The sequence below is a fragment of the Tympanuchus pallidicinctus genome, unplaced genomic scaffold (genome assembly GCF_026119805.1).
Source record: "Tympanuchus pallidicinctus isolate F22 unplaced genomic scaffold, pur_lepc_1.0 scaffold27, whole genome shotgun sequence".
Classification (NCBI taxonomy): domain Eukaryota; kingdom Metazoa; phylum Chordata; class Aves; order Galliformes; family Phasianidae; genus Tympanuchus; species Tympanuchus pallidicinctus.
In genome coordinates, this window is record NW_026294744.1 from 1,348,586 (window position 1) to 1,361,084 (window position 12,499).

Genomic DNA, 12,499 nt, shown 5'->3' on the forward strand with positions numbered 1-12,499 from the left:
GCCTCTCTGTGGCGAATGTGCAATTCTGCTGGAATCAAAAGAGAGGAACAGTGTCGTCAACGGCGCGCGTCTTTCGCGGCCGTCGCCGGCTGCCTCGGCGATGGCGGGGATGGTGCGGAGGTGCGTGATGTAACTCGGGTCGGGTCCGGTCGCGCCGCGCGGACGGGACGAGGGACATGAGCGCGTGTTGCGCGGTTCGGTGGCCGCCGTGCCTTCCGCTCCTCGGGGCGCAGAGGCGTTGGGAGTGTGCGCCGAACGGTGCCGAGCGGTTTTTCTTCGAAAGCCTCTGGTGCGCTGCATCTGCCTGTCGCTTGCGTGACGTCCACCCCGCTCTCCCCTGTTGTCAGTTCTGCTGGACCTGTTCTTGGAGGCGAGATCTTTTCTGTGGGCTGCTGCAGAGCGAGGCTTGTGGGCGGTTTGGCGACGTTTCTTCTCCAGCTGAAAGCACGGGGCTCTTCCTGCAGTAGGAAAACAAACAAACTGTAACACAACAAGTAGGCAACAGCCGCCCTTCTGTCCATCAGAGAGCTTGTGCGTGAAGGTGGTGGCCCTCAGGTGGGCTCTGAGAGGCAGTCGTACACCTCATGCAAAGGGGCCCTCTGGGTACAGAAACACCTGCAGTGGTAGCAGTGTGGCATGGTAAACCATGTAAAAACTGCATGGAAAACACACCTTGAGCATCTGGAAGTGACCAAGGAATTGAATCTCTGAGAAGGTGTGTGTGTGTAAGAATACCGTGCTTCCGTAAGGAGAACAACAAAACCCCTTATTTAGGAGCTATTCAGGCAAGGAGATGAATGGATTGAGAGCAGTGCTGCAGAGGATTGGGAGTGTTTGTTGGTGAAAGACCCAACGCATGTCAACATTATGCAGTTCCAGCCCAGAAGGCCAACTGTATCCTGGGCTGGGTCAAAAGAGGGGTGGCTAGCAGGGCAAGAAAGGTGATTGTTCCCTTGTGCTCTGCACTCATGAGGGCCTGCCTGGAAAACCATGCTGATGCTTAGGGCTCCCAGCAGGAGAAGGATGAAGAGCTGTTGAAGCAAGTCCAGATGAGGGCCGTGAAGATGAGCGGGTCTGGAGCACCTCTCTGTAAGGCATTTTCAGGGGGCTCAGCTTGTTCAGCCTGGGGGACAAGAAGACCCTATAGCAGCCTTCTAGTACCTAAAGGGAACCTACAACAAATCTGGAAAGGGACTCTCAGGAGGACAAGAAGAAACAATTTTAAACTTAATGAGGGTAGGTTTAGTTGAATATTAGGAAGAAATTCTTCACTACGAGGGTGGTGAGGCACTGAAACAGGTTACACAGAGAAGCAGAAGTATGCTAAATGGGCAGCCTGATCTAGTGGGGGTGTCCCTGCACTTGGAAGGGGAGGTTGGAACTATCACTTCCAACCAAGCTATTCTAATATTCTTAGTAACCATGTTTGCAATAGTTACAAGTTACACATGTATTTGGACATACATTGCTTTTCTCCTTAAATACATGATTTAAACCAAATCAAGAATTAGCTAGTAAGGATTCTCAATATGAAAGGCTTAATACTGTGTTCTTTTGCTACAGGAACAGGAAAATTGTTAATTATTCAGAATTTGGGGATTTTGAAGATGGTGGTAAGTGATGTATTTCTGTACATAACTGAAATGCCAAGCACGAATGCCACAACCTAAAGCATCAGCAGAGTGGTCTTCTTTTTTGTGACTTAGTTAAGTGACAGTTAAGTTAAGGCTATTAATGTTTTCAGTGGATGTAAACTGAGCACATTGTTAAAAATCTTGATTCAACAAGAATATGATGTCTGTAAGCCAGAGCATAACAACAGTTTGCCAGGGACCTGTTGAATGCACTATGTCTTTTGCTTGCAGGAAAATCTGTTTCTCTGCCTGCCTCAGTTTTCAGAGAGAGTTACTTGTTCCATGTCCTCCTTATGATCATTTCACAAGTCTGCATATCAGAATATGAAGGGAGTTATGTAGTTGGTTGTGCACAGATCTAATATTTCTCATGGAGGTCTGTGTCTTAAAGGATTTTGGATAAGGATTTAGCAATCAGATTTTGAATTCTATGGATAACAAAAATAGATTGCAGTCTATTCGTTGTCTTGACAGTCCTCCTTCTAAGCCCTAATGGGTATTGCATAATTTTCCTTTATGAATTTGGATTAACTTTTTTTTTTTTCTTTTTCCTGTGCTATTCGTCAGTTTTTGGTATCCATTGAACATTTTGAAGTGATAGGAAGGGGAAGGAAAAATTAAATGATCTTGAAGATCTCTTGTAAGTCATGTTAGTTAACGCAGAGTCTTAGTTTCGTGAGCTTAAATGTGGTTCATAACTTTTCTTATTTTTTTTAAGTGACCACTTGTAATATTAAAAAAAAAAGTTTTCTTCTGTCTCTTAGATTTTTTCTCTCAGAAGGGACTATGTATCTGTTCCATGGCATTTAGAAAACACATTGTTGTCTTGTTTCCTTATTTTACACTGAACTGCATTGTAATTGGTCAGAAGAAAGAAAGCTGTCATACCTTCAGGTATTCTCGGAAAACCAGAGAATGTGCTTTGTATTTGGTGAGAGGCATTATGAGAAGGCTAGAAAATAGGAAGCAGTCTGCATTGCTTGTGAATGGGAGGCCATTAATGCAATTAATTTCCAAAACACCAAGACTCTAAAACTAATGAATGACAGCAATTGCTATTATAATTGATTATTATTAAGTATTTCAAAAGGTGAAACTTGCAGCTGTTGAGAAACTCAATACTGAACCATTAGTCACATATTGTTAATATAAATTGCCTTTAACACAGATGCATAACAGGTCTTGTTATATTTTCATTTAAATTGCATTGAAGAACAGTAGATTTACACTTGTCTCTTTATTAACAGATTTAATTTCAGAAAGGTTGTGTATTCTGTATTTTCAGTATATGATGAAATTGAGTTGAGTGACTTCTTTTTGACCACATAGAATATACTGAAGGAAAATTAATTAAAGCTTGTTAATATCTCTTACACAGATGAAGACTTTGCATGCATAGGTGCACCTTTAACAAAAAAATCCAGAACACAGCCTAAGGAACCAAAAAAGGAGACAAAGAAGAAGCAAAAGCCAAGAAAAGAATCGACTCCATTGCAAAAAGAGTCACCTATTGGAAAGTAAGAAAAATTGAAATGTGGTTTGCTGCGTTTGTAATAGGAGCTTGGACTTACAAAACAGTATTTTTTCTTTTTTTTCCTATCATTTTATGCATTTGAGAATGAAGACTCAAAGTGTTATTTTAAGAATTAGAATGTTAAGAAAGTACTGCTATAAAGGAGAAAGTGTTGTTGTTGTTTTTTACCCTTTATCTTCATTTAACACTCTGCACACTGTATTTTCAGGGACAGTCTTTTGTGCATATACGATTTTTATGACTATTATTTTATAGAAGTGGAAGTCGAGATGGATGATGTTTGTCTTGTTTTCTCCTGTAATAATACTTTTAAATATATTGTGCTTTAAATATCAGTAGATACTTTCTTTGAGTCTTTTCTGGAACTAATTTGTGGCATGATGTTTGATAAAGTACATATTGAAATATTAATTTCTGTAGAAATATTGATATTTGAATCTTAGTAAGTCAGAAATAGGTTAGTGACTCTTGTCTCATTATACTTTCATTTTGAATGTTTGTTTTTTTCAGGACATCCTTGGATGATAGTTTCTGTGAAAGGGATTTGAACGTTACCTTGGCCTTGTCCATCAAAGAAAAATCAGCAAATATCCACGAAGTGCAAAATTCAGAAGAACAAGGTTATTGTACAGTTCAGTGCAATACTCTGTTTATATGTGCTGAACTCAACGTGACTTGTTTTATAAAAAAATAGATTGAAAGTCATGTTTTATTCAAGATGTCATGATAAGAAAATGTGAATTTCTAGGTGGTACCTGCTTTCTTATGTTAATAGCTTTTACTAGGAGAAAAATAACTTCTCTATAAGATCTTTTGAATAAGTTGTTTAGAGAGAGATGAAAATTTTATCTTCATTTCTTAATAACTTGCATTTTTATAATGTAATTTTCAAATACTGCTATTCTATATTTTTTAAATTTTATTTTCTGGATACCTAATACAATAAGAATATTGAATCAGGAGATAGGAGACCTGTTTTTCCAACTGCAGTGTAGACAGTGAACTTTTAGGTGTTTTCATACTCCGTCTTTTCAGAAAAAGCATTTAAATTCACATTTAAATACATTTTTCTCATTTTTCTTTCTCGTGTTTCCTGTTTTTCAATTATGTGGGGAAAAAGAAAGTGTCTATATTTTAAAATATGCTAAATGTTGAAGAATTTAAAGGTCCTAACATTGGAAAAAAAAACCTACTGTGAATGAAATAGTTACAGATCACTAAATATTTTCTGGAAGAAACAGCAGACACAGTATTTTTAGATGATGAGTTTATTTGCTTTTACAAGAAGCAACGCTTATCCTCAATTTCTTAATGTGTCTGGAACTTGTAAGCATCAGATTTGCTGTGCCACTGGAAACTTTTTCATGTTTCTCATTTTATTTTGGCTTTCTGTCCCTTAGTTAGTTTGATTACAGATAAACACTGATCAGTTTTACTACCAGAAAGTACAGTTGGATCAGTTAAAAAAGTGAGAATGTGATAAAAACAGGTACAGATAATATGCTTCTCTAATAGCGTACTTTAGAAAAACAAAAAAGAATTCAGAGCCTCAAGACTCAAATACCTGCTTCTCTTTGAGCAGAGTTACTGGGAATTTGGATTAATTAGACCACCTTCTGTTCTCTAGGTCTCAGTCAGGTTCTAGATGATGACATACCTATGAATGGCTGTAGGCAAAGGACAGCAGCATTTAAAGCTTTCTCTCATCAGAAGTTACTGACCATTGACAGTTGTGACAGAGAGCACGTTACTGACTCTGAACCAGTGACTGTACCAGGTAAGCTGTCAGTAAACACCCTCTGCTTAGATGTGTATTGAATGTGATTACTTACCCTCAGGTTATATGTTCATTGAAACACATACCACCTTTTTATCTTTCCTTCCTCTTTACTGAATTGTTTTAATACTAGTGATATATGAAGCAGCACTTGGACACTAAATCTAGACACGGGCTTATTGATACACATTCCCTAAACTGGCAGAAATCATCCACTTCTCTGTACAAGCTGCAGTATGTCAGAAAATCATTTTTCTACCCACGCTGTCTGGGGAAAAATGGTCTCTTGAAAGAGCTACTGTTCATTCTTGCAGTTGTATTGCAGAGAAGTATCATATGTTCTTCATCACAGTTCTTTCAGTGTTGGCTTTATCTAAGCTTATTAAAGAACAAAGTAGCCTTCCTTCTTTCCATTATCAACTCTCAAAAAACCTTGCTGCAGCTGGTTATAGGTCAATAAGATTCGGGTAGGATCTAATTACTGCATGTCTGTAGCTCTCTCTCCCTCTTATTCCCCAGTAGTTGACATGTCTTTATCCAGACTTATCCATTACAGAAGGCTTACTGAAAATATTTCAAAAATTATCAGTTAAATAAAGTATTTGGAGAATAGTCCAGATATTCCTGCTTGGAAGTTATTCCTAAGATTCCTAAGATTCCTACTGCATTTAAAAAAAAAAAAACTTAAAAGATAAATGTGTAAAATCTTTCCTGCAGCTGAAATTTGACATATTTTTCTTCTTCAAATATTTGTGAACAAAATTATGTGAAAATCAGAGGCTGTGACAGTTTACCTTTTTCATCTAGCACATGGGGATTTTTTTTAACTGATAATTAAAAACTGTTAATTGCATTTTATACCAGTGTTGAAATATTGAAAAAAACAGGGGGAGAAATCTGTAAATGCAGAATATTTTATGACAGCTATTTCCTTCACATTTCATCACATATATATATTTTACTATATTCTCAATATACCCTGATTCTTTACATTCAACATGAGATTAGAAGACTTTAGCTAGCATAACAGTAAATTCTATTTCCTCTAACAAGTTGAGATCCTTTTTCCTTGCTGTAGATGAGGAATCAGAAAAAGATTCAGATTATAGTGAAGGTAATGATGAAGACTGTGCTATGGAAAAGATGAATATCAAAGGAAATAAAAAGGAAATAAAGAGGCAGACTGGAAAAGAAAAGACTCCTAAATCTGAGAACAATACTACTGGTAAGCTTCTACTATGAAATTGAAATGCACTTCTTTTAGTATAAAGGTTCCTTTTGTTTTAATCCGTACCTTTCACAAGAAATATTTCATGTTTTTTTGTTTTGATATTCATAATCATTTTTCTTATTTAAAAACCAAGTATCTTAAAAGGGACCTGCAGCAGCAGATAAATTAGGCTGACAAACTGACTCTACAGAGTTAAGGGAAGTGACAAAAAATCTGAAAGAAAAAAAGCTTTAAAATAAATAAACTCTGCTTACAATAAAAACAGACAAAACTGAATAGACAGAATTCATTTCTTTTTTTTTTAAAAAAAACCCAGCATTTAAGAAAAGGCTGAATTAATATTGAGTGGTATGAGGACTTAAATACATATGTACAATTTCAGAGCCTGTTCTTGCAGTTGTTGTATGTCATTGCACATGTAAGTCTGTAAACCAAGGACAGCCAAACAAGGCTAGTGCTAAACACTATTTGGAGAAAATGTTAAATATTCACGTCCTTCAGACTTGAATTTTTCTCTGTATTGCTAACACAATTTAGTTTTATCTAAATAGTATAGGAAAATTCTTACTGTCATGTTAATCCTGTCTGACTTGATAATGTGTTTCAATTTCAGGCATGAATTTACATAATTTAGTTTACATTTAGTTGTAATTGTGACAAGGAATGGTTTGTTTTATGTAGCTGACAGAAGAACCTTCCCTCTTAGCAATTCAGATCTGGAATATCTTTAACAAGAAATAGTTGCAGTGCTTATTAACAAACCAGGGTTGAAATTCCAGAGTATAATAAGTGTAACTCTTTAAATATATGTTGTTTGTTGGAAGACTTGATAGTCAGTGAACATCCACATTCGTTTCACTCAGTTCAGAGAGGTCTTGCAGTAAAGAGATCTGTCATCTTATACTATGTAATGATTTCTCAGTAAAAATGTCTTTCCAAGCTTTTATTTTTATCTGTGTTTACTCCTTCAAAAGTAATGAAAGTAAAATCTGAGCAAACACAAAAGAAGATGTCCACGTCTTCAGAACCAGTTGGAAGGCCTCTACATACATCAAGTCCTGTAACAAACAAGAAACCCAAATGGGTACCACCAGGTACATTAAAGTTTGTAACAGATAGATTTGTTGTCTTATGTTTTTAGAAATGCCTCCTAAAAGTGTGCAAACAAATAAACTGTATTTCAGAACAATGACTACAGAGCATAGATCAAATCGTAAGCAAGAGATCGTATTGTGTCCCTTTCTAGCTTATTAAGAGTTTTCTTTAGCTCTGGTATGTGCTTTGTTGTTTTGTATTCTAAAATAATATTGGAAATATGTTTGAGTGTTTTAACTGCTTTAGTAAGATTAATAGTTAGGAGTTTTAATGTTTTGGGATGTTTAAGCATAGTGCTGCTCACTCCTTATTTTCCTTCATATTCCTTTTCTGCACACATTTCTTTCCTCTTTGACTCCTTTCTTTTCTCACTTGGCATTATGTTCCACTGTGTGATTGTCTGCCTGAAAATGCACAGTAGGCTTGTACCAGTAGTTTTTCTGTGCCTGTCCAATGCCACGTGGTGCTATTGGTCTGATGCGTTACTGGTTACTTAAAAATGTGTGCTATGCCTGCTACTTTGGCTCCCAAATGGATTGGTTCCTCGTGAACATGCTGATTTTCTTGTACTTTCATGGTATATTATTCAGTTCTTCTTGCAGTGCCTTTAGAATATCTTTTTTTTGCTCTGCTTTGAAAGCTATGAAAAGATTAGGTTTATATTATTTTTTTCTCTGTGTTCTTAAACCTTTTTGTTTTAATGTTATTTTCAGCTGCAACAGGAACAAGTAACAACTCTACGAAGTATGCTTCAGTTAAATCACCTACTCAGTGTCTTAGGCTTGGCCTTTCCAGACTAGCAAGAGTCAAACCTCTGCATCCCAATGCCACCAGCAGATAGGTGCCACATGAAGGCCTGTATTGAAGAAAGACTTGGGAATGTATTTTGTGTATAAATAGAGGCTGGAAAACCACTGGGCAACAAAAGCTTCACGACATCATTGGTTTTCTAGGATAGTTGTTTAGTACACTTCTAATATTACAGAGTTTTATTCTGTAAAATGCTAGGCATCCTTAAGTGCTACTGCATAATATTATTTAATCAAGGTCATCTGGGTCACCAACTCATTATGAATTATAATCAAAGATACAGGTTTATAATCTAATTCTCTGCTATGTGAACTCAGCATTAAGATAGTCTAACAGCACTATGTCAATTATGGAATTCACTATCTCAAATAGATTCTTTAATACAAGTGAAAGTGATGTTTTAAATGTATTTCTTGGAAGACTTAAGCCATCACTTTTATGCCCTCTTCTTCACTTTCAGAATTCGTTAATGTTTGCATGTCTTAAATGTATTTTTAATTGCTTTTTAAATGTATTTTAGATAGAAATTGTATTTAAAAATTGTATTTTGAAAAAAAGTGAAATAAAATATATAGTCTAATGAATCTTAGTAATTGATTTTATTAATTTTGAAGTTAACTTCCAGATTTTGTCTACAGCCCTGCAAATGTGGGAATAACTTATTGGACATCAATAAACATTAGTTAGGCTCAGACAATTAGGATTTTGGCATGGACTGCTTAGTCTTTGTTGAAAACCATGATGTCTTGTATGCATATGGGATTCATAAAACTTGAAGTGACTGGTACTGAGTCATGAGACTGATTTTTTTAGACAGTTTCCCACCTAAGCACACTATGCCAGACACTACAGTTGGGCCTGTATTAAAGGATTTTGTCATAATTTGCATTCATGTAACTTATGATATCTGACTGCTTAACATATACAGTAGTGTTAAAAGAATGCATGATCCTATTGCTCAAAGTAGTTATGCAGGCAAAAGCATGGTATTACCTAAGGTAAAAAAAAATATATGGTATGACTGATTTTTAACTGCATAGTATATACATGATAAAACAACATAGTAATAAATACATGCATTACATTTAGTATACATTATAAAAATAATGTGCATGTTGCCTTATGGAAGGAATGACAGAGTATTCATGGACCAAAGATTGTTTCTCAGAAACAGGGAGATTTGGGCATTGTTTAGTATAAACTCGTTTTATCCAAACGGAATCACAAAGCCTTTAGTGAGCGGATGAAGTGGGTCCTACTGAACTGGGCTGAGTGAGTGTAGGGAAGGCACATGCCTTCTGTCTCTAGTACCTGCCTACCTCATTTGTGAATTATCTTAGCTTGCTAAATTGACGCATGAAAAGAAAATCAACCCACCTTTACAGCAAATTGCCAGCTGATGTACTTGAAACAGCTTCCAAACAAAAGTGAAACAGAAGTACCCAAAGGAAAAGATAAGTGCCTAAGAATAACACTTGTGATAACTAGGAGGTCAGAGTTGTGTTATTCCTCTTTTTTTACTTAACCAAGCTTTTTCTGAGATGTGTGCTGATTAAGGAGCTGTAGCAGAACAGGAAGGAAACACAGAGAGCCTTGGGCCTTAGGGTGACTCAATGCAGCATCCCAATCCACTACCTTCCCTTTACACGTCAGTCATTTTCTTTCTACTGGGAGTAATCATGCTCAACAGTCCCCTATAGTGTCACAGTGCCTGGTTTCCTTTTCTGCTGAAATAAGTCTGTCAAGAATTATTTTGCTTTTCTATTTACTTTTCAGAGTAAGTACGCATTTCATCAGGTTAGATCTTTTCTTGCTGTAGGGAAATTTACATAACAATGATAAGTGTTTTCTCAGTGTGAAGCTTTTGGAAAATTCCTGCAATTGGTAGATTTATTAAGCCCTATTTTCTCTGACTTTCCATTCATCCCATTTTTTTTTTTTTCACAAAACATACATTTGAAATTTGTCTCACTCTGGTCTCAGTCTTGGCATCATCTTATTTTAAAAAATTACATGTCTATCAAAATTGCTCAATCAAAATTCCACACAGGCAATTGGAAAAAAAAAATCCTTTGAAAGGTTCTTGATTGTATCTTTCCATTCCACTCCATCCAATCTGAAGAAGCCAGGTCCTGCCAGTAGATGGGGTTATTTATATAAAAGCTTATTTAAAGCTTATATATATTATAAGCTTTATATATATTATATATTTAAAGCTTATATATATTATATATATATTTATATAAAAGTTATATATATTTATATAAAAGCTTATTAAAGGGAATGCTCAGAAATGGCCAAATTACTTGCAATTTTTACAACAATATTTGTAAACCATGCTACATAGGTATGTCCATGCATCATTTTTCCAGTTGTTGCACAGCGATGGGTTGTGGAATGCACTTGATTTGAATATCTGAAACTGTCAAAAAGATAACGTATCTCTTAGCAAATCACAGTCTGCAAATTTTAGATTAGAGCAAATTTTGCTCTTTTAGAACTGCATTATGTTATTAAAAAAGCAATAACAAAGCTGTTAAAGGAGAAATATTTTTAAATGTAGACTGTCAACTCCTTCAAAGTCAAAGCTGTCTTGAGTAGATAGCTTGTCTGATCTAGAGATCTCTTGCTTCAGAACAAGTCTTTTTTAGGTGTTGTTTGTGGCTCTGCATATACCACATTCCCAAAGATGGATTCAACAGTACACTCTGTGAAGTGGAATCAGCATAAGTGAACAGTCTTTGCATTGCTGTCTGCAGTTCCTGTTGTCATGAATCGGGGGGTGTATGTTGGTCATACAGAACGAGGTTGCGTCACAGAAAAACTGCAGAATTTCACCAGCCTGGAAACACTGTACTCCAAATCTCATGCTCTAAGTCTCAATCCAGAACAAGAGCAAAAAAAAAAAATTTGAAAATACCTGCAATTCAAGAATAAATGTATGAAGTTGCCTTGAATATTTGTAAAGCATATAAAAAGATAGGTATTTCTGCATTAAGATCTGTGGGCAGCAACATGGCAATTAATACTGATGCTTCTGCAGAGCAGTTCTTAAGTGCTGATTTAGCAGTACCTTTTAGTACTTCAGTTATTCTAAAAGTATTTGTATTTATTTCCATGAAAACTGCAGCAGATACAAAGAGCACAATAACACTATTTGATAGAGCCAATTCTTAGCTACAAAACAGTACTTTTCAACATAGCCTTCACCACTGATTATGTATTTTTGCTGGTGATAAACAACAGCCTGCATGCCAGACTCCTGAAAATCTGCACCACTGAAGATGAACTACTGTCACAATTGCTGAAACACCACCCACCATCTTACTGTGCTAACATCTACTGCTTGGTCTCCAAAAACATTCAGCAAGCATCAGTGAATGTCAATGGATGCAATTCTTTTTTGCACAGAGGAATTCAGTGACACACCTTTACCAATCTAGTGGCATTCTATGATGGAGTGACAGAATCAATGGACAAAGGGCCTTTGACATGGTCTCACACCACATCCTTTACTCTCAATTGAGAAATATGGTTTTGAAGGGTGGATTATTTGGTAGTTAAACTGGTTGGATGGTTGCAACCAGAGGGTTGTAGTAAATGGCTCCATGTACAGGTAGAGTCCAGTGACGAGTGGTGTCCCACAGGGGTCCATCTTGGGACTGATACTCTTTAACATCTTTATCAATGACATATGTGCTGGGATCAAGTGCACCCTCAGCAAGTTTGCAGACAACACCAAGCTGAATGATGCGGATGATGTAACGGAAGGAAAGGATGCCATCCAAAGGGACCTTGACAAACTCAAAAGGTATTGCAATCACAGGTATGTATACAAAGTGGGACTACAGCTATTTGAGAGTAGCCCTGCTGAGGACCTGGGAGGTCCTAGTAGATAAAAAACATAAGTCATCAGTGTGCACTTGCAGTCCAGAAGGCCAACTGTATCCTGGATTGTATCAAAAGAGTTGTGGTCAACAGGGCAAAGTGATAGTCCCTCTCTACTCTGCCCTTGTAGGCCCCTCCTGCAGTTGTGCATCTAGTTCTGGGGCCCCCAGCTCAGGAAAGATGTGGAGCTGTTAAGAATGGGCCCAGAGGAGGGCCACAAAGATGATCAAAGTGCTGGAGCACAGGGGGAGCTTGGCTTGTTCAGTCTGAGGAAAGTTCTAGGGGCACTTCATTGCACCCTTCCAGTATTTAAAGGGAAATTATAAACATGAGGGAAATGGTAAAGTGGTGAGTGGTAAGTGGTGATAGAACAAGGGAGAATGGGTTTAAACTAAAGGAGGGGAGATTTAGATTAGATACTGGGAAGTTTTTTCACTCAGAGCATGGTGAGGTGCCGCAAAAGGCTGCCCAGAAAGGCTGTGGATGCTCTGTTCCTGGGGATGTTATGGCCAAGCTGAAAGGGCTTCAAA

The 12,499-nt window shown here is 36.9% G+C and overlaps 1 protein-coding gene across 2 annotated transcripts; it reads left to right on the top strand.

Moving 5' to 3' along the window:
- Positions 1–5: 5 nt before the first annotated feature.
- RAD51AP1 (RAD51 associated protein 1) lies at positions 6–8,665 on the top strand. 2 transcript variants are annotated; one of them, XM_052690565.1, is made up of 8 exons: positions 6–120; positions 1,564–1,613; positions 3,013–3,151; positions 3,679–3,788; positions 4,796–4,945; positions 6,024–6,170; positions 7,151–7,270; positions 7,985–8,665. In XM_052690565.1, exons 1-8 carry the CDS (start codon positions 101–103, stop codon positions 8,110–8,112), a joined length of 864 nt encoding a protein of 287 aa, XP_052546525.1. In that variant the 5' UTR covers positions 6–100; the 3' UTR covers positions 8,113–8,665. The 2 variants fall into 2 exon arrangements, with proteins under 2 accessions (XP_052546525.1, XP_052546526.1); XM_052690566.1 differs by lacking the exons at positions 7,151–7,270; positions 7,985–8,665 and adding an exon at positions 7,318–7,961.
- The last annotated feature ends 3,834 nt before the right edge of the window (positions 8,666–12,499 follow it).

Bases quoted from the DNA above. Each gene is read 5' to 3' on its own strand.
- RAD51AP1 (XM_052690565.1), top strand. From the start codon at position 101: ATGGCGGGGATGGTGCGGAG. The intron at 3,152-3,678 runs GTAAGAAAAATT...TGTTTTTTTCAG, and splicing joins AAAGAGTCACCTATTGGAAA to GACATCCTTGGATGATAGTT. The intron at 3,789-4,795 runs GTTATTGTACAG...TCTGTTCTCTAG, and splicing joins GCAAAATTCAGAAGAACAAG to GTCTCAGTCAGGTTCTAGAT.